Source organism: Pteropus vampyrus, unplaced genomic scaffold, assembly GCF_000151845.1.
Source record: "Pteropus vampyrus isolate Shadow unplaced genomic scaffold, Pvam_2.0 Scaffold18, whole genome shotgun sequence".
Classification (NCBI taxonomy): domain Eukaryota; kingdom Metazoa; phylum Chordata; class Mammalia; order Chiroptera; family Pteropodidae; genus Pteropus; species Pteropus vampyrus.
This window is the reverse complement of record NW_011888799.1, coordinates 600,871-623,904: the sequence shown is the minus strand read 5'-3', so window position 1 is coordinate 623,904 and position 23,034 is coordinate 600,871. Positions and strand designations below refer to the sequence as shown.

Here is a 23,034-nt window from a genome sequence, read left to right as displayed (position 1 = left end):
AACTCTATGCCCATTCATTCGCTTCCTTCTCTTCTGGGCCCTGCCCAACAGTGGGACAAAGAAATTCTTCGAATTGAAAGTTAAGACACATCCCAACCAGAGTGCAGATTTGCTGGTTGTTCCCGCCTTCCAAGCCTAAACGAACCAATCAGAGTGTCCGAAGAGTGGCACAGTATTCCCCACTTGGAGAACACCTCTAATGGAGCTTGCATTTTTCTCCAGCCTTGCGACCAGCCTGTTTTCGCCTCGCACCGTAGCTTCTCGGCCTTGCAGGTGGGGTTCTTCTTTTCTCAACTCCCCAAGCCTTGGCGAGTTGAACGGCGGGGGCCGGAAGTGTGCGCTGCAGCTTCAGGTCCCTAGCGAATCGACGCCGGAAGTAGCCGTTGCTGGAGAATAATTCCGCCGGCATCGCTATGGCGGCGATCCCGCCAGACTCCTGGCAGCCTCCCAACGTATACTTGGAGACCAGGTGAGGGGGGTCAGGCCTTTGGGGCTGGGCTGGCGGAGGCGATGCAGAGCCCAGGCTTTGCCCCTGGGCTGGGTTCTTGGCGCGCTCCTTAGGAAACCGGCCTCGTGGAGAGGCGTGGAGCGGCAGCCGTGAGGGCTGAGTGGGGACCGCCGCTGTCCACGTCTGAGCTCCGCACCGACTCCGTACCCACTCCTCCGTTCGTTCGTTCGTTCGTTCATTCATTCATTCATTCATTCATTCATTCATTCATTCAACAGTCGTGTTTTGAGTCTACCGGCCGGATGGTGGGATTGGCATCTGAAGATGCAGAAGTGGATAAAACACACATGGCCTTGCCTTTAGGAGCTTACAGTATAGTGAAGGAGACAGATATGTAAATATTAACGTGATAAGTAGCACAGATGTAACGTTGTAGGTACTACAGTTGTATAAACAAATTATTAAGAGAACACAGGAAGAAGCACATTTCCCCCACTGTTGAAGAGTGGTATAACTGAGCACCAATCAGCAGCCAGTGTGGTGCCCCTGATGTATAGCATCACATTTAGTTTAATCCTCCTAGCAACTCAAATCGCGTAGGTGTTATAACACCTTTTCAACAATTTTATCATGGAAATGCCAAAACTTACAGATTAAATGGTTTAACTAAAGCCGCACAGCTAGTAAGTAGGGAAACCTCATTTGGAGTCTGATATGTCTGCTTCACATGCTAGGTTCTTCAGCCCTGTTCATTGCATTGCCTCTTTGGAAGAAGTTTTAAGTGATCTTTCCAAAGTAGAACAAATAACAGTAAGTAACTCTTACTGCTACAACACTATAAAATTAAAACTTTATAGTCTGACATACAAGATGATTTTCTTCAAACATCTTCTGCCATTTCCCCATCAGTAGCCAGGGTCCAGCCACCTTCTCTCTGTCTTATTTCTGTTCTTCCCTATGCTGTTTTCCACCAGAGCACAGTTTTCTCAGCTGCTACTTCGGCTCCCAGGCATCTTCCCCACCTTCATATATGGCAAAATTCTACCTCTTCAGGCCCCAGTTTGAGAGTAATTTCTGAGGTCATCTGTTAACATTTTTTAAAAACTACAAAGTAAATTGAAATTTAAATCCAAGCAGTGTACAAGTGTATAGAATAAGCAGTGAAAGCCACCCCTCCCTTTTAATAGTTTTTTGGATGATCTTCTAGATCTTTTCCTATGTATATTATATACATCTCTCTTTTATGTTCTATTTTTAAACAAAAATAGGATCATATACTGTATATATGTTTTCCACTGTAATTTGCCTTTCTTTCACTAATACATGAAGCCTTCCATAGTATGTATATTGCATATTTTAGTCATTCCCTCTTCGAAGGACATCTGTATTTTTTTTAAGTAACAAATACTGGAATGGACATCCTTGTACCTATTGTATCCTTCAGCACTTTAGTAAGTTTTTCTGTAGAATAGTTAGAAGTTGAAATTGCTGTTAAAAAGTTTGGACATTTCAAAGTTGTATGGGTGCTTCCTGATTGCCATTCCCAGAAGTTATTATCTGTATTTTAAAAATATCCACCAAAATGTAAGCTCAACGAAGGGAAAAGCACCTAGAACTGTGCCTTGCAGAGTAATCACTAATCTGTGTTAAATATGAATTGTGTGAAGGATAAATTGCCAGCAGAAAGCTATGTTCTGGCACATACCACAAATACAGCAGGTCTCTCAAATAACATTTAATTCATTATCCTTCTTGTTGTTGAAAAAAAAGGAACAATTGCCAGCCAGGGCCACTGTCTCTGTGGAGTTTGCATGTTCTCCTCCTGTCTGTGTGGGTTACCTCCTGGTACTCCGGTTTCCTACCAAGTCCCAAAAGTGTGCATGTTAGGTGAATTAATGTGTCTAAATTGTCCTAGAGTGAGTGTGAGTGCAAGTGCGCCCTGGATGGATGTCTTGTCCAGGGTTGGTTTGCGCCTTTTGCCCTAAGCTGCCTGGATGGGCTCCAGCCACCAGAGACCCTGAACTGGAATAAGCAGTTTAGAAAATGATTATCTTACTTGTTTTTATTAATCATTCGTAAATGTATGCATAGCTCACATTGATGTCAGTGTAAAAAAGTAGAAGTGTTTTGAGTATTTAGAAGTTCGATGATGTTTTTATGACTAGAAGTATGTCACGGGAACTTAACTCTTATTTGTATCAGTTAGCCTATGGTAAAATTATTTTCATTATACATCTCCTTACGCTAAAAGTTGCAGTTTCCAAGAACTTATCCATAACAATAGTGAGGAAGTATTTGTAGAGTGCTTACACTGTGCTTGACACTGGCTATTCAGGCTATACAGAGTTGACTCTATTTTCACATTCTGTTTAAAGTTTAGGTGAGTGATGGAGTGGAGAGAAGGCACCTGTCCTACATCTTTTACGTCTTTTCTTTAGCAGTACTTTTGCGGGGGAAAGTGCTCATTACATTAGGTATGTAGAAAGGTTTGTAGTAATCAGGTTTTGCCTGTGTTGCACCCCTTCCTAAATACACATGAACTGTACCTTTTTTCCGTTAAAAATTTTTATGAATAGGTTAACATATTTACATCTTTCAAAAATACACAAGTTTAAAAAAGATATTCATTAGACGTGGTTCCATAGGGTAGCGGTTAGCCTGTCTGCTTTACACGCAGAAGGTCCTGGGTTTGCGCCCCAGTGGAGTCACTGGTCTATGGCCATGCCACCCTGAACAAGCCTGATGTCTGATCTCGGAAGATAAGCAGGGTCGGGCCCAGTTAGTACTTGGATGGGAGACCACCTAGGAAGACCAGGTGCTGTAGGCATAAATAATAATTAAAAAAAAAATTAAAAAATAAAAAGGTATTCATTGAAAACCTTCCTGTCCCCCATTTACCCAGTTTCCACCCCTACACAGAAACCTATGCATGTATAAATAAATATGAATTTCTGGTATTTTAATGTCTTCCTTTAAAAAAAAATTACAAATTAAGAGTAAGATCCCAACCCCCTCACCCCCAATTTAGAGGTTGGTTATATTAGTTTCTGATTGGATTATTTTTATATATAAGCTGTCAAAATTTTTAGTTGTCCACGGTTATTTTGCTTAAAAGAAGTACCAGAAGCCGCCTCTGCACGTTTTACTCGAAGGAGATAACTGTGTTCGTGTTATTTGCATTGTGTTGTTTTCCTTTGCTGAGTGAGCATGAAATCGGATGTTTATCACAATTGCATGACTTACAACTTGAAAATGAAGAGTCTTGGAGCAGTCTCAATATTCCTGTCAGATGGGACCTTGTTCTTGACTGGAGCTCTACTGTCCTCTTCCCCCTGCAGCATGGGGATCATTGTGCTCGAGTTGTACTGGAAGCATGCTCCAAAGACCTGTAAGAACTTTGCTGAATTGGCTCGTCGAGGTTACTACAATGGCACCAAATTCCACAGAATCATCAAAGACTTCATGATCCAGGGAGGCGACCCGACAGGGACAGGTACAGTTAAGCCAACATTAGTTTCTGAAGTCTCATTCTGTCCTAACTGGGTGTGAGGCAGTCAGGGCTCTCTTCCACATAACAGAGACTAGGTTAGTGATTCTGGTGACTATTACTGCCCTCTGTGCCCTCTGTAGCACACACCCTTCCCCACACACCCATGCGAAATTGACCATAACTAATCTTGACTCCTCGGCTTTATAGAGTTTCTCATAACTTCTATGTATTGCTTACTAAGAGCAAATAATATTTGCCTGAGTTGTAGTAATATATAGAGTAGTCTGATAATCAGAAGTAAAGAAAGACATTTGCAATGTTTTGAGAAAGGTATAATACTGTTGGTTTTTTTTTTTTTTAATTCATTCATTCATTTAACAAATATTGAGCGCCTACATTGTGTCAGATACTTTTCTAAGCTCTAGGGATATAGCCATGAACAAAGAAAAGGACTTCCTGCTCTCAGTAAAGCAAGAAAGGGATGTGGGGATGCAGTTTTAATAGAAAGGTCAGGGAGGTCCTCTCTGAGTAGATGTTATTGGAGCAGAGACTTTAACGAAGTCTAAGTAAGTGGAAGAAAGAGTGGGCCCAGAGGCTATGAGGCAGGAGCCTATGCAGGAGATCATGTGGGACCTTTTAGGGCATGGTAGAGACATTAGGTTTTATTCTGAATAAGATGGGAGCCATGAGAGAGTTTTGAGCAAAGGAGTGACATGATCTGACCTATGCTTTAAAAAGATCACTGTGGCTGCTATTTGGAGAATAGATAGAGGGGCAAGAGTGAGAGCTGAGAAGAGAAGGCTGCTCTAATCATCCAGTTCAGAAATAACGTGATTGGACTAGGCAGATAGTAGAAAAGGTGGTGAGAAGTGACTAGATTGAGATTATGTTTTGATAGAAATAGAGCTAATGGGATTTGTTGAGATTGGATTAGGGGATGGGTAGGTGTGTAAGAGAAAGAGATAGTAAAGAACGTCTTCAAAATTTTTGACTTGAATTTAGTGAGGTGGAGAAGGCCAAGAGAGGAACATATTTGGAGGGAGAAGATTAAGGATTTGATTTTGGTTTTGGACACGTATTTGAAATACTTGTCAGATCTTCAAGTAGAGATGTTGAGTAAGTAATGGGATATGACTGTGGAGTTCATGGAAAAAGGTCTGGGATGGAGGTATGAATTTGGGAGTTATTGTCATTTAGATGGGATTTATTAGTGAAATTTATTAATTTGTTAAGTTATTAGTTTAAAGGGCCATTACTTCTCAGTCTGCATTTTTTTTCTCGGCTAATTCCTGTTCCTGCTCTTTGCCTTTAAATAAGCTTGGTTCTCTCTGTGGCAGAGAGTCTTTTCTTAGTCTTGTTCTTTTTTGTCATTCTCAGTTCTTTATTAAGACTTTATGACCAGAGGCATTCAATTTTTTCAACATATATGGACACATTTCAAAATATAGAATATATGAGAAAGTTAAAAAAAAATCACTCATAAGTATACCTCCTAAAGATTTCTAAGCACCATTAACTATTCCCCCAATATCCCACCTCTCCTCAGAAATGATCATTGTTAACTTTTGGCGGCCATTATTCTAGACATTAGCCTTTTCAGATACCTAGTTAAAAGGATAGATGGATGAATAGCTAAATGGAAATAATTTCAAGAGAATAGGAGGTGTCATGCATGCTATTGTTTTTTAAAACAAAAACTATTATATTAAAACTAGGAGCATTTGTTGGAGTTTACAACATTTTCCATTCTATATCCATGATTCCTTCAGCAACAGTATGGGTTCTACATTTCAGAAGGTTGGTGCTCACCACTAGACTTATTCATAAGTGCTAGCAGGCAGAATTTCCTGTCGAGTGGTTTTTATTGCAAGAGTTGAAGGGTGTTATATTTTTAACTCAATCATGTTTGAGAATTTCTGCATGACAAAGACCGTGACTAGGTATATTATTCCTGGGCCGTACTCATTCCCTCAGATCTTTTTAGATAATTCTGTTCTATCACCTGGTTTTGAACATGGCTTTGGAGAATACTGAGATTTACTACTTCTGTCAGTTCAGGGGAAATTTTTATTTGTATTTCTGAATATTTTCTCTGTTATTGGATTTTCTATTTCAGGAAACTAGTTATCCTTTTTTCTTTGTTTCATCACCTTTGCCTTCCATATCAAACACATTTCTTTTGAGTGTCTGAGATGATATTTTTCCATTTTTTCCTGCAATGACTAAAATAATCTCAGACCTTTACCTTTATTCTGTGCTTTATTCAATTTCTAGTCATGTCTGTTCTGTTCTTTACTGCTCTAATTTATTTATTAGTGCTGTATTGATGTCATTTGGCTCTAAATTGGTTTCCTTAGCTCTGCAGTCTTTGCCTTCATCTGTTGATGTATTATCTTGTCTTTGAGTGCTTGTTTTATTGGATTCTTAATTTTATTGAAGCATCTATAGCCTGAGACAGCTACAGAGAAGCCCTTCTTGGATTATGTTTTCTCAGAGACTGAGTTCCTGAAGTGGGCTAGGAAGCCAGTGCTCTCCCCACAACCTTCCCAAGGTGGCCAGCACTGGTAGCCCATCCTGTCACTCCTGAGCACCTGTGGTATGTGTGGACCTCTCCTTAACTTTTTCAGGGCTACTCACCCATTCTCTCTGTTGGCTTCTCAAAATTGGAGAGTATTTCTGAGAATTTCTAGGTGACACTCTTCCTTTCCTAATTATAATTTTTAGGGAGTACAGGCAGGTAAATCTTTTATTTCTTTCCTTGGCTGACTCTTTTCAGAATTTTTGGAGTAAGTTGGTTTCCTTTTTCTTATTTGGTTGATTCTAGTGAAGCTTTGGCTTTTTAAATTTGAATTTTTTGTGTTTGCTTTATTTTTTGTGTATTCTTTATCTGAAAGTGTCCTGCCTCAGCTTTGATGTACTTCTGTCCTATCTCCTCTTTCATTGTTATTATGAGATAGCGTCTTAATTCATAACACCAGTGAACTGAGAGAGTCCATGATTTGGGTAAAAGAATTGGAAATGACTCAGTGTGAATTGCTCGTGCCAGAGCTTCCCTATATTTCTGTGGTTGTTCTCAATCCTTCATAATGTCACATTTCCAGGATGTAATTTTAATAAAATTGAATCACTCAGAAGATTTCCAAATAATTGCATCCAGCCTCAAATATAATGAATGATTGCACTAAGCCTGCTGGCAGGTCTATAGTTGAAGGCAGACAGGCGTTAGGCCCTCCCAGGCCACTGATATAAACTGCTAGCTGATTAAGTAACACGTTTTTGCTAAACATCTCAGAGGAGCAGTATATGGTATCCTGGGCTCTTCAGCAAGACAGTGCACCATTTCCATCCTTGGCTGCCCCTCAGTCTGATGGACCCATTCTTTCCATGGTCTTTCTGATACATATTTACCATATGCTTTCTTAATTCAAATACTTTCTGACTTCCTGCCTCATTTTAAACCATTTCTCTTCTTTTAAATTTCCCTTATTGTAATACCTTTATGCTGGCTCTTTACTTAGCCTTCTCAGTGTCTTTTATCTGCTTCTACTAACTTCTCTTTCTTTCTTCCCTACAACACACAGCATCCTATCCAGCTCTTCTTCTTGCTCTTCCTGCTCTGCACTTAGCCTCACAGTGCTCACTAGCTGTCGTGATTGCAGTGATTAATTACGTGCTGATTATGCTGTGTGTCACCCTCACTCTGGTTTCATCTCTCCTCTTGGTAGCCTCAGGAACACCTGAAATTTAATGTGTTGAACAGAAAGCTCATTGTTAATTTTATTCATTTGATGAATATTTGCTAGGTCTTGTGCTATTCTAAGGTCTGTGAGGGGCACTTAAACATTAAAAGTCAAGGCATTTTTCTTTTCCTTGCAGAACTCCTCACCCTGCTAAGAAAACAAGATAGTCGTTATAAGAAATATCTAGAAAATAATAATAAAATAAATAAGTAAATATATGGTGGTATATTAGGGATTATTATATAACATAGGTTGAACTAATTAATAATAAAAAAAAAAGTACAATGGAATGGGATTAGAATGAGAAGGAAGTGTATTTTGAGGTGGGCCTTGAAGGAATGTAGAATTAACTCTTAGGAGGACAGGGAAGGGCATTTTGTATTTAGGAAGAAGAATGAGTACGGAACGGAGACATGAGGGACAGAGGCATGTGGGGTGTGAAGGAGAGCTGACCACCCCAGGTGTTATGTCTCACCCACTGTACTGGCTCTGTGACGTAACCCAGCCACCTCTCCACACCCAGGACAAATGCATAAGATGTGATTTCTAAGGCCTCTGAACTGCATGTTTGGGGGACAGTAAAGGAGCAATTTGGGGTAGAGTGCAGTCGTAGGACATAGCATGGTGGCGGGTGAGATGGGGCCAGTTCATGGAGACGCCTAGACAGGATTTCGAATTTAACATTATTTAGGGACCGTTAGGGACTCTAGAGTCTGTGGTAAGAAAAATATGTGAGGAAAAATGTGTGAGAAAATATGTGAGAAAAATATGTAATCCAGCTATAGACATATGGTAAGGTAATGTAGTAAGGGTGTGAATAGCAGGGTTTGCAGAGCCTGGGGTAGGCTTGGGGTTGAATCTTGGCTTCACATGAACACTTATTAAATGTAGACAAGTTATGTAACCTTGCTGAGCCTTCTTATCTATAAATGGGGAGTGTGGTTTTATGCAACTCATGGGGTTGTTGTGGGTAGTAAATAAGCTCATTTTCATAACATGGTTAGCACTGGCTTGATACAATAGGAGCTCATAAAATATATGGTTATTATTTATTTTAGTTATTAGTTCATTTAACAAATGTTAGTCTCCTACTATTGTCCAGGCATTATTCTAGGAGAATACACTAGTGAATAAGAAAGCCCTTGTGGAGCTCTCATTCTAGTGGGAGAGACAATGAACAAATGAGTACATAATATACTGTCAGGTCGTGACAAATGGTATGGAAGAAATGACGTATAAGGGCATAGAGCAGGAACAGGGATTCTCAACCAGGGCACTGTTGACGATTTGGGCTGGATAATAATTTGTTGTGGGGGGCTATCCTGTGCATTGTAAGATGTTTAGCTGCGGTCTGACCTCTACCCCACTAGATGCCAGTAGAACCTCTCAGTGTGACAACCAAAAATGTCTCCATATGTTGTCCAATGTCCCCAGGGAGCTAAGTCACCCCTGGTTGAGAACTGCTGGAATAGAGAATGAGGGAGGTGCTATTTTTGGTAGTGTGATTAAGGAAGAAAGACCTCGCTGATAAGGTGGCATTTGAAGAGTTCTGAATAAAGTGAAGTAATGAGCCGTAAGACAGTCACAGGCAAGGATACTCCAGAGGGAACAGCAGTCAGAGGCCTTAGACCAGGGCATGCTTGGCAAGAAACAGCACAGAAGCCAGTGTGGCTGGAGCAGGTAAGTTAGGGGGAAAGTGGCAGGAGGTGACTTGGAAGGATAGCAGGGTCCCATACCATGGAAAGTCTTGTTAATTGTGGTAAAGACTGGATTTTGTCCTAAGTGTGATGAAATGTCACTAGAGGATTTTAAGCCGCCACAATGAGACTTGTTTTAAAAGGATCCCCCTGGCTTCCAGGTAGAAAATAGACTGGTGAGGAAAGGGGAAGCAAGGCCGGAAGCAAGAAGACCAATTAGAAGCTTTCATTGTTATCAAAACTAGAATTGGTAGTTTAGATTAGGATGATAGTGATTCTGTGATTCTGTGGATTCTGGTCCACCGAGAAGTGAGAAGCGGATGCCAAGACAGAGTTAGATATTCGAGAGATTTTATTAGGGTAACACCTGTTCATGGATCAAGCCGGGTGAGGCCTGAGGATTGACCATTGGATTTAGTGACATGGAGGTCACTGATGACCTTTACAAGAGCAGTTTTAGTGGAGTGATGAAGACAAAAGGCTAAATAGAGAGCATTCAAGAGGCAGGAGAGGAAGCAGAGACACCAAGTGTTGACAGCTTTTTTTGAGGAGTTTTTCTGTCAAGTGATGCAGAAAAATAGGGAGATAGTAGGAGGCGGAGTATTTTTTTAAGACAAGCAATGTTAATACCATGTTTTTGTGCTGATAGGAACAATCTGCTACAAAGCAAAATTGATATAAAAAAGGGAGAAATTATAGTTGCAAAGTTCTCAAGGTGAATGGAATTCATTAGGTATGTGGTAGTGAGATGGTCATATGAACAGTTTATTCATACAGTGTATTAATAACGTAGGAAAGGAAGAGGATTTGGTGATGAGAGCCCGTGAAAGTTCTCTTACACTTTCTTCTCAGTGAAATAAGAAGGAAAGTTATCCATCCACAAAGAGCAAAGAGCAGCGAGGGAATGGTGGAGGTTTAAGGACCGAAGAACTGGCATAAACCCAGGCCGAATGGATCCTAAGGTGGACTATTAATCACAACCCAGTTGCCTCTCACGGAAAATGCTGAGCTCATCATTGCTGATACTTCCGTGTTCACTTCATTTTATACATACACTACATAGTTTCTGTGCATTATCTCATTTAGTTCTTATTACAGTCCTATGAGACATAAGTACTATTATTCCTATTTTGCATTCAAGGAAACTGAGGATTAGAGAGGATGTCTTGCTTAAAGTTACACAGCTAGTAGGTGGTGGAGTTGAAACCGAAATCCAGATCTGTCTGACCCCAAAGGCAAGTGAGGAAGAGAGTATTCCATCTTAAGAACTGCAAAGCCTGAACGTGCCCAATCTCGTCTGATCTCAGAAGCTAAGCAGGGTCGGGCCTGGTTAGTACTTGGATGGGAGACCACCTAGGAATACCAGGTGCTGTAGGCGTTAAAACAGAACAAAACAAAACAAACAAAAAACTACAAAGCTTCTTGGAGAACCATAGCTTTGTTTCCTGTGTTAGATCTGGTACCTGGCATTTGCCCTGGTAATCCAACAGCAGCTCCACTAGTCAGTTCTCCCTTCCTACTCAGTTACTAACAAAGTGATTCTATTAACTTGGGCTGCTTTTGGCTCTTAGTAGCAGAAAACTCAACCACAATGGCTTAAACAAAGAGAGCTTTTGTTTTTCTTACATAACAGAATGGAGGTAAGCGGTTGCCGGCATTGGTTCAGCTGCCCAGAAGAGTAGTCAGGGACCCAGGCTTGCTATGTCTTCTCACTCTGCCCTTGTTAGTGTATTGGCTTTTGTTCTCACACTTGTCTTATGGTTGCAAGATGGCTGCTGCTGTTCTTGACATCACCTCTGCTTCCAAAAAAGAAAGATGGAGAAAGAGCTATGGCGAAAGACAAAGGAGTGTGTTTATCCTTTCTTATCAGGAAAGCTTGTCCCTTCTTATCTGGGAGATATTAGATTTCCCAGAATCTCTATTCAACAGGCTTCTTGTTATATTAGTAAGTCAGAACTGGGTCACCTGGCCACTCCTAGCTGCAAAAGGGACTGGTCAGTACCTGCCTTCCTTGTCTCTGAGGTTGAGGCAAGCTGTGGAGAAGGAGTTGGAAATGCTCAGAGGACAGCTAACCTACAATGTCTGTTAAAGGTTCTCTTGCCAGAGGAGAGGCTTTGATTGGTTTGGTCAGTTACATTCCAGTGTCAAGTGTCCCGGGTGGACACAGTTTTCATGTGGGCCTCCATATGGGTCCCTGGCCTATTCAGTTTGGGGGCAGGATATTAATTTGTAGTCCCTTCAGTTGTGACATGGGAGCAAGTGGTGGGGACAAGTAATACCAAGTATGGTAACCTCTGTGGAAGAGACCACTCTGCATGTCTTAGATGGCTTTCTAGTACATCTGGAGAAGTTTCCACAACACTGAGCAGGAGAAAGATGAAGAGACTTGGGGATAAGGAAAGATTTTTTTTTAAACAACGCTTAGACATATAGAAAAGATTATAGAATTTCAAATGCAAAAACTGTGTACCAGAAGACCCCATTAAAAAAGTGAAGAAAGTCAACTGGAAGAGAGTATTCACAAGAGCATTAACTGACAAAGGATTAATATCCAGAATACTAATACTGTAATTATACATAATTACAGTATACATAAAATTTTAAATGTCAAACCACTCAATAGAAAAGTGGCTGTTCATAGAGGAGGAAAGCTAAATAGCCAATAAATATGAAACTGCACAACTTCAGGGCAACACAGGTTAAAACAACAGAAGAGCTCTGACACCTCAGACTGATACAAATTAGAAAGTTTGGCAAAAGGGCCTAGAGCAGTAAGAGTAAGAATGAGAGTACTGTGGGTGGGGGTGCACACTGGGGCTTTATCTGGAAAGGTAGTTGGAAAATCTGGTAATGGTGAAATACTCATAAACTGACCCTGCAATATATATCCCCCATGAGGTAGAGTCCCTGAGAGCTCCTGCACTTATGTTTGAGAGACAGTATAAGAATGGTTATTGCAGCTTGGTTTATAATAACAAAGTATTGAAAAGATCCTAAAGAACCATCAACATGAGAAAATATGAGATTGGCATTGCAATCATACAGTGGAATGAATACTCCAGAGAGCTGCATGGAACAGAATAGACGAACTATCACAATAGTGAATAGAAGAAAACCAACTGCAGAAGAATACATAGAGTATAATACTATTTATATAAATCTAAAAACATGTAAAACAACGATACAATATTTTAAGGGATGCATACATATGTAGTAAAAAAGAAAATGCACGGAAATGACAAGACTCTTGGTCAGAATAGCGGTTACCTGAGATGGAAATGCAGTTCTTTGAAGCGGTTAGCTCTTGGGAGAGTGGTGGGTGGGGAGGGATACAGAGAGTGTGTGCATGGGGTCTTCAACTGGATTTGCTATGCTTTATTTCCTTAGGGAAGGGTACACAATTGTTTATCATATTCTTTTTATCTTTCGTATACCTGAAATATTAAATACATTGAATAAATGTTTAAAAGAGAAGACATAAAAGAACTTTGAGAGTACAAAGTTTAGAAAACAGGTCTGTGCCCGCCTCCATTGTATCTTTATTAGACCAGGCACACAGCAGATTTTTGACAGCAAGGTTTCCAAATTGTCGGGTTCATTAAGTGATCAGGTTCATTAAGTGATCTTGTTATCTGTGTAGCCTGCTCTGCACCAGAGAACTCTTTAATCACTCCCTGTCCCCCTGCCAGCTCCCCATTCCACATGCTCAAAGGAATGTTTCGATTGGAATTATTTGTCTTGCTGACATTTTGCTACAAATCCTACTGAATTGAATTAAGTTATGAAAAGATAACATATTATGAGTGAATGGTGCTATAGAGGCCCAATCTAGTTGCAGTTGGTAAACTGCCCAATGAGTAAAAAGGATGCCTCCACTTTCTTTCCTCTCATCTCCTTCTGGTGGCTTAATGTCCCCAGGCTTCATCTGTGACTCCTGGCTGGCCTATCCTGTTCTTGTTTGTAGTGCCATTTATATGATGGGTTTCAGTAGCCTCGAGGTTTCATTCTGGGAGCCCTCAGCTTGCAGGCATCATACTTCCAAGGCTCAGCCCACAGGTGGACAGCGCACTACTGAACTTCATCTTCAGCTTGCTCACTCAAGGCCTGGATGTAGAGTTTGACCTGTTTGCCACCGCAGCCATCTCTCTCTGTCATCTTCAGCCCTATCACTTTCACTAACCACCCCTCCCCCTCAAACCACAGACAGGAACCTTCACTCTGTAGTCAGAGGGAATGTATTGGTTACATAATTGCTGTTTGGAGGTATACTGGCAGGTTAGACTTTCTGGAATAAATGTTTACATAGTTATTTTCCAGAAGCATAGATAGCCTGGGCCAGGTATCCCCTGAGTCTGTTAGGGTTCACCCCCATTTCTCTTTGTATGAATGGGGGCTGTGACAGGCTCCCTGTGGTAGAGCATCCTAAAAGGTAAAGCAAAGGATTTCTTTTTCCATGGAAACACCATAGCCCAGGCCCAGGGGCCTCTGGGGGTAGACACGGTGCTTTAACATGTTACTTTCACAGCAGACTGTAAAAGGAGGTGAGCTTCCTGCGTCTGGGCTGTTTTCTGGCTGCCAAACAAGCAGAGGAGGCTGATAAATCCAGTGTTCACTTTGTTCCAGGCGGTTTGTCTTGGCTGGTCAACTTGGAGAAACCAAAGTAGTTCAACAGGACATATGGTTGAGTTAAATAATTGGACATATCATTTTGCTCTAACAAAACCTGGATGCCCAGCACAGCACCATGTTCTTGTGGACATAATATACATAACATGTGGTGGTGATGTTGCTAGCAAATTCATCTAGGTTAAGGACAGCAGATAGGTTTCAATTCTTGTGAAATCTCTGATCCTTTAAAAATGGCTACCTGGAGTTCTGAGTTGGTAAGGATTCGGAAGCAAGTCTAAGCCCAGCAGGGGAAAATGCTGATTGATCAGCATTGTCTATGATGGGCACAGAGATAGGGCTTGGGGCATTTCTGTCTAAAATACTCATAAAAATGTTAAAAATTAAGAAACCTTTTAACATATCAAACTATGAATGAAGTTATCTGTAGATGGTTAGATTACAGGGGACTTTAATGTTCTTTTGATAATGATCTGTATTTTCTGCATTTTTGACAGTGAACACGTATTATTTTAATAAGCAAGAAAAACACCCTTAGTGTTATTTTGAAAAGAAATGTCTTACGTGAATGAAACCAGTTATTTGAAAGTGCTGGTTCAGTGCTTGATTCTGCTTCTGGGCTGTTTAGTTGCATTATGCCTAGCAGTGGGCTCGGCGTATTCTCTGCCTTTCCCTTTCCTGTACTTCAAAAAATCCTTTAATCATGGGCCACAGTTTTTGCTATGAAGTAGAATGTGGGCCTGGCTGATTGGTTTCTTATCTTCTAATGTGGCAGGTCGAGGTGGTGCATCTATCTATGGCAAGCAGTTTGAAGATGAACTTCATCCTGACTTGAAATTCACAGGTAAGTATATAATCTGGCTGGACTGGGTGGGAAAGGGGAGTGGATTTTAAAAGTTCATTCTTTTGGCTGTGATTCTGGATAATTGCCTGACATCATGGCATGGCGCCATGTAACTGCCCAGCTGTGGCGCCACAGAGAGCCCTACAGGATTAGAGAAAGTGGTGCCTCTCTGAGTCCTAAGTGATTCAGAGTGCTGGTCTGAGTGTTTTAGACTCTACCTACTTGTTGAAATGTTGCTGTTATAAACTATAGGAAAACAAAAGCTTCCTCAAAGAAGCAGGAGACCTTGCTGGGATATTTTAAGGGAATTGGGGACATGGTCCAGTGATTAGTGGGGATCATCATGGATAGAGCTAGGGAATAGGTGAAGACAAGGGAGATAAGGTCATCAGGGTAGTGCAGTTGATGGCCTTTGTGCTAGGGCAGAGAGCCTGCCATGAGGGGATGTTTTCTGGGTCTGGTGGTTGATGATAGAGGCCAGAACAAAGTCTGGCTTGTTTTCATCCCTGAGATGATGTAGTAGTGCCGGGTTGGAGCTATGGGAGTTATTCATACTCTTCCCTCTCTTCCTTTTTCCCACCAGGGGCTGGAATTCTTGCAATGGCCAATGCAGGGCCGGATACCAATGGCAGCCAGTTCTTTGTGACCCTAGCGCCCACCCAGTGGCTTGATGGCAAACACACCATATTTGGCCGTGTGTGCCAGGGTATAGGAATGGTGAATCGAGTAGGAATGGTGGAAACAAACTCCCAGGACCGCCCTGTGGATGATGTGAAGATCATCAAGGCATACCCTTCTGGGTAGTCTTGCTGCTGTCTTGGGTACACTCAGGTCTTCTCAGAGGGCCCCAGAGAACCAGCTTCCAAATGACCTAGAATGACGTGTAATTCTAAACTTCACTTTGGCCTTGCAAAAGCATGGAGCTAAGGAATCATGGGGTCTTAGTTGAGTTAGAGATGGAAGTGTATTTTAATAGGATGCTTCTTTTCTCTTACAGCCTAGGTTGATAGACCATTGGCAGAAATGCCCACACATGATCGTACACAGGTTACTGCTCACTGCACATGACCCATACTGCTCCTTTTTGTGTATATCTGCTCTAGTATTCTAGTATTCTAGAACAAAATGAAGCCAACTCCATCATTTCTCAGTGCCGAACCAAACTTCTTCCTGTGGAGATTTATATTCTGACCTACACTGCAGTCTTTGGTGGCTGACAGCCACAGAATTCAAAACTAAGTAGTGTCTGTCAGCCTTCTGAACTCTTTGCTCACCCTATTTCAGTCTCCTACATTTCTTCTTCCCGGGAATGTATGCATCTCTCCATATATTTTCCCTCTTAGAACCAGAACATCAATACTGCTGTTTCTGACACTTAGACATCCCACGCAAAGCCTCATTGGATTTTTGCCAAATGAAAAATGCATCTAACAATCAAGTTTCTAAGAAGGTGTCAAGTGTGGAATGATAATGTGTAATAATCGAGAAATGAATTTATTCAAAGGAAGCAGAAGCATTGACCATTTTTCCCCATGGAGTAGAAATCTGTACTGAGCATAGAGACAGACTGAATTCTCCTTAAAAAGCAGTATTCTCATAAAGGAGAAGTAACATTTCAGTTTTTTTTAAACTTAAGACTTTAGAGAAACTAAGATTTTATATGGTTTTTTTTTAATCTTTCTGATGTTTTAGCGAGGGGCGGGGCGGTGAGAGAAAGGAAGTTAATATCTATGTAATACATAGAAACTTTCAAAATAAAATGCCATTGATGGTTGAAATCACTGCTGTAGTCTGATTTTAAATATTGACAAAGTTCTAACAGCCATTTTAACCTCTGAACCATCTCAACTAGTATTGCAGGGCTCATCTTCAAGATTTCACATTATTTTAGGTTTGTGGATCTCCAGTGGATTTCTCCCATTCAAGAGCATGTCTGACTTTAAAAAGGCAGTACCAAAGAAAGAAGTTGAGTGATATCGATTAGCATTTCTGAGTGACGGGGAATCATCCTGTAGATTAACCAGGTGGATGTGCTGAGAGACCTGAACCATCCCTCAGACTTGCAAGAGATACACCTACCTACCTGCTGCTATGGGCCCAGAGGCAATAGGTGTTGTGGTGTCTGCTTTCTTAAACTGGATTGGAAAGGGGATTGTAGCTTAAATGTTCTTCCTTATCAAATTCTATAAATTTTAGTAATGGTGATTTAATTTATGGAATGACGACATGAGGTTCTATTCCCCCAGGTGTTCCTTGCATTCAGCCTTTTTCCATTCTTCCCTCTCTTTTCTCTCAACAACAAAAAAGCAAAACCCAACAACAAACTATGTAAATAACTTTGTAACTTCCCAGAGATGGTTTTGGGGTGCAAAGTACTTTTCTGGAAAATTAGAAATACATTTGTTTTAGTCTGAACCGGGTAGATACAATTGGATCCACCTCTAGGAGCAAGAAATAAGACACTCATCTACTTCCCAGAATTGTAATCCTGAAAATCCCCACTTTCACCGAGATCATGAGAGTGGTGGAAAGGTATTATCACCACTTTAAGGAATAAAGCAGGTTGTGAGGACACTGGGGAAGAGAGGAGCACAGGCACAGTTCCTTGTTTCTGGAAAAGTACCAGCATATATATGTCAAGGTGATCACACATGTGAGTATATACCAGCTTTCATAAAGGATGTAACCTCAAAGAGTGAAATTTGAATTCTTTCAGTTTCTAGTGATTCTGCCAGTTAGCCAGAGATGTAGAAATTTGTTTCTATGTAAAGAGAGCTTGTTTTAAAGGGAATACTGGTTAATTCTTTTGTCATATGAGTGTCCCCATATCTTAGAATAAGTACAGTAGAAGTCTTATAAAAGTGGGTGTGCTAGGGCACATTAGATTAAGGTGAGGGTAGCTTATGAGAAGGCAAGGATGAGTTTATAAATTAGAGATTATTGAAGATAGGTTATGGGACTGCTGGAGCTAATCAAGAGACAGAAGAGAGTTTTGCTGGGAAGGATTGGACATTCTAGACTTTTTGGAGAAGGCTTGGAGTTGGGCTAACAAGCTAATGAAAGAAGCCTTCAAACAAGTGTCCCTGGGATGGGTAAGAAGTTTGGCACCCAGACTATAAAGTGCATGGCTCCAAGGGCCTTAGCCCAGGGCCTCTCATACTTCACCGCACATAAGAGTCACTGGGGAGTCTGCTAGAAAGCAAGTCTGGCTTCAGCATCCATACAGGGATTCTGCATTTCTAACAGCTCCCAGGAGATGGTGATTGCTGGTCCAGACACCACACTTGGAGTAGTGAGATCTTATAGTTCATGTTTGTGTAATGTGAAATTGCGGGGTGGGTTCCCTAAGAGCATGGCGCAGTCAGAACAGTAACCTGATCTTTTAGTAGACATCTCAGAAAAATGCAGGGGCGATGTCATCAGCAATTACGACATTGAAGGAAAAGGGCTCTGGAACTAGCCTGCTGGGGTTCAGATCCCCGCCTCACTGCTTACCAGCTGTGTGATAAAGTTTCTTAATTTCTCTGTTCCTTCGTTTCCCCAGCTATAAAATTGGTCTTAACCTCATAAGGCTGTAGTGAAGATTAAATGAGCTAGAACAGGGACCAGCATTTAGAAAACAGCTGTCATTATTACAGTAGCCCCTGAAATCACCACATACCTCTCCTACTTCTTTATCCCAATATATCAGCAGCCTGACCTTGCATAGCTCTCCCTTCCTCCGGACTCACTTGTGAGAGCAAAGGCCTTGTCTTATTTCCCTCTAGGAGTCCCTTCTACCTTATGCAATTCTTCGAGGTTATTGCTAAATGAAGCAAATAAAAAATTGTTCTCTGTCAGGAAAAGATTGAGATCTATCTGCAGAAATAGCTTCACCCCAAATCTTCAAACCCGGACTTCATCTGGTATGGCAGCAAGCCTTTCCACTAAGCCCTCTGGAAGTCCTCAGCTCGATTTATTTTTGGATTGTGTCTCCAGAATATGTCAAAATAGCTTCCCCTACACAAGGGAAAGGATTCCTACCCCCAGATCCTCCAGCCAATCTGAGCTGTCACTGTGGCCCCTTCTGGTACTACATTCTTGTAATGTGGAGGAGGAAACATTGAAAAGCACATTTGTGTAAGTGGCAAAGTTTACTGCCTACAAGGCACTTCATGGCCTGAGAGCCCTGTTGCTGTAGATTACTACCCTTTAGGTAAATACCAGAATAAGGTTCTTCCAGAAACTTTCTTTTACTAAGAGAGAAGCAAAGTGCAGAAGAAGAAATCATGTTAGGTTCTCGCTCTAAAGTTAACATGGTCTGATTTTAGAAATTGAGTCCTTTATTCTTCCAGTGGGTAATTCATGATCCTCAATGGCATCTGAAACCACAGATGGCCAGTTTGGGGCAAGGTTTGTGGACAGAACGACATGAGACTTTTGTGTGCCCTTGGGCGAATCACTTTACCTCTGGAACTCGGTTTCCTTGTTCATCAAGTGAAGATCAGAACTAGGCCCCTTTAACCCTAAATTTCTAAATCTAGGTCATGGCATGAGATTTCCTTAAACTGGCAAGTTTCCATTTAGTATGCTATTTTGGAAATTTGCCACTAGAGGCCACTATGAATACACTTTAGCCTTGGAGCCTCTTCGAAAGGCAGAAGCCTCCCAATGCCTTCCATGATTCTAAGCCAGGCCTGCCATTCCTTGGATGCGGAAAACCAGCAACTGCTCAGACTGCAAGGGGCCAGAATTGAGGTGTCAGCCTGGCACTGAACAGGCCTAGGAGGTCTCTCTTGTCAACACAGGCTGACCAGGCTCCTTTCCTGTCTACTGGAAGAGAAGCCCCTCGATTTGTGGGAAGGTTGAATGAGCTCTTGTGACCATTCTGATAATGTAACATGCTTCATCGTAAAGAGCCAATGCCCTCTCAGTTGCTCAGTATTCCACTTTACAGTTGAATTCATTTGTTCAACAAGTAATTTCAGAGCCCCTCTTTTAAGCCTAGCAACAGCAAATACTTTCATAGAACCAGGAAGAAATTTAGAAGAAAACAGTTATATTGTTGCCCTTTCTCTATTCCATGGTGTGTGGAACATTCTTATATGTATTTTTCTCTTAATCCCCCAAACCAACCTCTGAGGTTGGCATTGTGTCCACTAGCATATGAACAAACTGAAGGCCAAAAGCAAGTGGCACAAAGCCTTGTACAGAGTGATAAATGGATGGATTAACGGGCCTAGGGTTGCATGGCTAATAAAAGGCAGGGCTAGGACTTGAACTGGGAACTGCTGATCCCAAGTTCAGCCCTTTTATGTCCACCTTTAACATACAGAGGAGGAAGATGAGGTGCAGAAAAAGAAAATGATCTAGTAGTAGGAGTTAGAATCTTAATCTTCCACCTTGCAGTCTGGGCTGTCCAACCGACTGCTCCATCCTGGAGCGTCCCCAGGCCCACCTGGCTGGGAGACCCCTGCCTTAGCTGTCTCCAAGCTCTTTCTGAGCAGAGCCTGCACCAGGCCTGCTGAGGCACAGCAGGAGGAAGGGAAGAAAGGAGCACAAATGACCCTAATCAGTGTGTTTATTGGATCATAACTGTATTAGCCTCACCACTCAGCTAATCTCATAGAAATCACTTTTCTCTCCGTGAAGATCTGGCCACAGCTCCATTAAAAGCTGCTAGCCGCGTACCTATAAGGAAGCTCTTATACAGCTGAAGCGGTGGGGGAGGAGGGAGAAGCAATATTTCTGCTTCCTCATTACGCTGATGGAGAAAATGGCCATTTCACATTCACTGTATAAGAAAAGCCCCCAAAGGAAAGGGAATCCAAGGTTCGCAATTGTCTTTTTGGCAACATTCTGCTCTAAGAGAAAATGTTCCCCTTCTGCCTCTTTTTTTGACAGCATTTGTGTTGCTGTTTAAGATAAAATAAGAGAAGAGAAGGAACTCGTGTTTGGGGAACAGACCAGGTGCCAGGGTTTTACATATATTATTCCATTCAATCCTGTATGAAGGCCTGTGAACAAGGCAGTGGAATGTCCATTTCATAAACTAGTCCATTTCATGGATGAAGGCTCCACGTGGCAGGACTTAGCTTCAAGCTTGGGGTCTTCTCTCTCCCTCTATCACACCCTAAACTCCCACAGAGATGGTTTTCTTACCATTCTTTGCTCCCATTTCCAGCTCAAAAAATACAGAAACTGGTTTTCCAGCCAGATTGCTGTGTGACCTTGGCAACTTCCCCCCAAGCCTTAGTTTTCTCATCTATAGAATGAGGGGCCCAGACCAAAAAGGTCCGTCTGGTCTAAACTGTGACAATTTTCTGATGGTCTTTTTCTTTCAGGTAGCTCCCAGCATATCCTCAACTAATTAGAATTTCATACCAACTTAAAGGGGATGGTGGTATGGATATTATTATCTTCATTTTTTAAGCTAGGGGAACCTGAGAAGCAGAGATTCAATGAGAGTTCAAGGTCACAACATGAATTGAGAGAAACCGCACTCTGCCTCTTGCCCCCAGGCAGGCGGGCAGACAGCCTCTGAGAGGCTGTCAGCAGAGGCTCCCAAAGCCTGACACCTGAGCCTCACCCTGGTTCCTGATAGAATTATCAGAGAACTGAGGAACACATACTTCCCGTAATCAGGGCAACTTTTCTTAGCCAGGAATGGAGGAGGCAAGATGTGAATTGTGTCTGAACAACTCTTCCAGTGTAGAGCCCAGAGCAGAGTTAATAACACCCAGGGAAATCACGACAGGCAGCTGGAGACGTAGGCCAATTCCAGGAACAGGGCCACCGGGACTTCAGCTTCTGCACAAAGCCAAGCTTGTGGCATTTTGTGCACGTTTCAGTTTTCTTCAGCAGCTGGGCAGGCAAATACAGGCAGCTTGGCATGAAAATGAATTTAGAACTTAAAAAAAAATTGTTTCACCATTGGTGGCTTTTCAGGCTGCCCCAAATGCAGGTACAGCCAGGGAAGATGCTAAGGAAGAATGGTGACAGAATCCGAGGGCTGGGGTGAAATGACAGCCCCCCACTCCACCCCACCCTGACCTCCACCCATCAGCCTGGGTGGGGAGGGGCAGAGAGTCCTGAGGCCTAGGCCTCACTACAACTGTTGCAGGGGAGAAATGAGAAGGTCTTCTGGGAATAGAATCGATTGAGGCCTCCTAGGTGAAAATCCAGCTGTTCGTCCATACCCAGGCCTGAGCAGGCCAATCAGGAAGGCATCAAGTGTGTTAGTGGGAGGCTGGAACTTCAAGGAGGGACACGGTTTGCTTTTAAGCTTCTGAAGAAATGTGAGGACTCATTCTCCATTTCCCAAGATGCTTAAACAAGAGGAAATGGGTTTACTTCAAGCGGAGAGAGAGTTCAGGCCCAAGACTGGCTGACTGGGGGAGTAATGTATTCAGGTGCAATTAAATCCAGCTAAAAGAAAGAGAGGGAGACTGAGGCCTGGGAAAGGCCAGGCTTTGAACCACCAAGGTCCAAGGCCTTCGGGGTGTACCCCCTGCTGGGGTGGAGGGAAAAAGTCTGCCTAAGAGAAGTGTTTTAGAGGGTCAGTGGAAGGAGAAATGCAGTTAGTTTGGAAGAATCCAGGCGAGCTTCTTAGAAGGGATGGTACCTGTGAGATGGGTAGGATTTGGACCCGGCAGAGAGGAAATGGCAGGAGGAAAGACCAGGGGCAACCTAGTGCGGCTATTCTAGTTGGGTGTAAAAGCCCGATGGTGGGGGTGGGGAGATGTATAGTCACCTTGGCACTTATCATGGAAGGCCCAGCGATGGCACATAGGTGTTTATCAATCAACAGAAATTCAAGGGGATCTATCCCATCTTGAAAGAGTTGTAGTGAGAGAAGAAAGGATCCAGGAGGCTGATTTTAATCAGAGCTTCTGTTTGGTTTTATATGTAGTTGCTGCTTATTGGCAAAATAACCTTAGGTAAATTTCTTCCCCTCTTTCGGATTCAGTTTCCAGATCTATAAAATCTAAGTGAGTCAAATTGTCTTTAAAGTCCTCAGCAGCCCTGAGGCTTCTAATACCACAGCTAACAATACCAAGCTAAATACTGGGGGAAATGAGGGGTAGTGGTCGGGGAGAGTGACAGGCTGTGATGTGTTTTTGGGGGGTGGACTTTTCATTTAGTCGTTTGACAAATTAAGCACCTACTATGTGCCAGGCACTGTCTTAGGAACTGGGAATGCAATGTGA

At 42.1% G+C, this 23,034-nt stretch overlaps 1 protein-coding gene and 1 pseudogene across 1 annotated transcript; both read left to right on the top strand.

The window, feature by feature from the left end:
- Window positions 1–162: 162 nt before the first annotated feature.
- PPIL1 (peptidylprolyl isomerase like 1) lies at window positions 163–16,626 on the top strand. The gene is made up of 4 exons (XM_011354536.2): window positions 163–469; window positions 3,787–3,941; window positions 14,777–14,845; window positions 15,429–16,626. Exons 1-4 carry the CDS (start codon window positions 414–416, stop codon window positions 15,647–15,649), a joined length of 501 nt encoding a protein of 166 aa, XP_011352838.1. The 5' UTR covers window positions 163–413; the 3' UTR covers window positions 15,650–16,626.
- Window positions 3,160–3,275, top strand: LOC111736241 (annotated as a pseudogene).
- Window positions 16,627–23,034: the final 6,408 nt, after the last annotated feature.

Coding starts and splice junctions, on each gene's coding strand:
- PPIL1 (XM_011354536.2), top strand. CDS start 414: ATGGCGGCGATCCCGCCAGACTCCTGGCAGCCTCCCAACGTATACTTG. Junction 470..3,786: donor AACGTATACTTGGAGACCAG/GTGAGGGGGGTC, acceptor TTCCCCCTGCAG/CATGGGGATCATTGTGCTCG. Junction 14,846..15,428: donor TCCTGACTTGAAATTCACAG/GTAAGTATATAA, acceptor TTTTCCCACCAG/GGGCTGGAATTCTTGCAATG.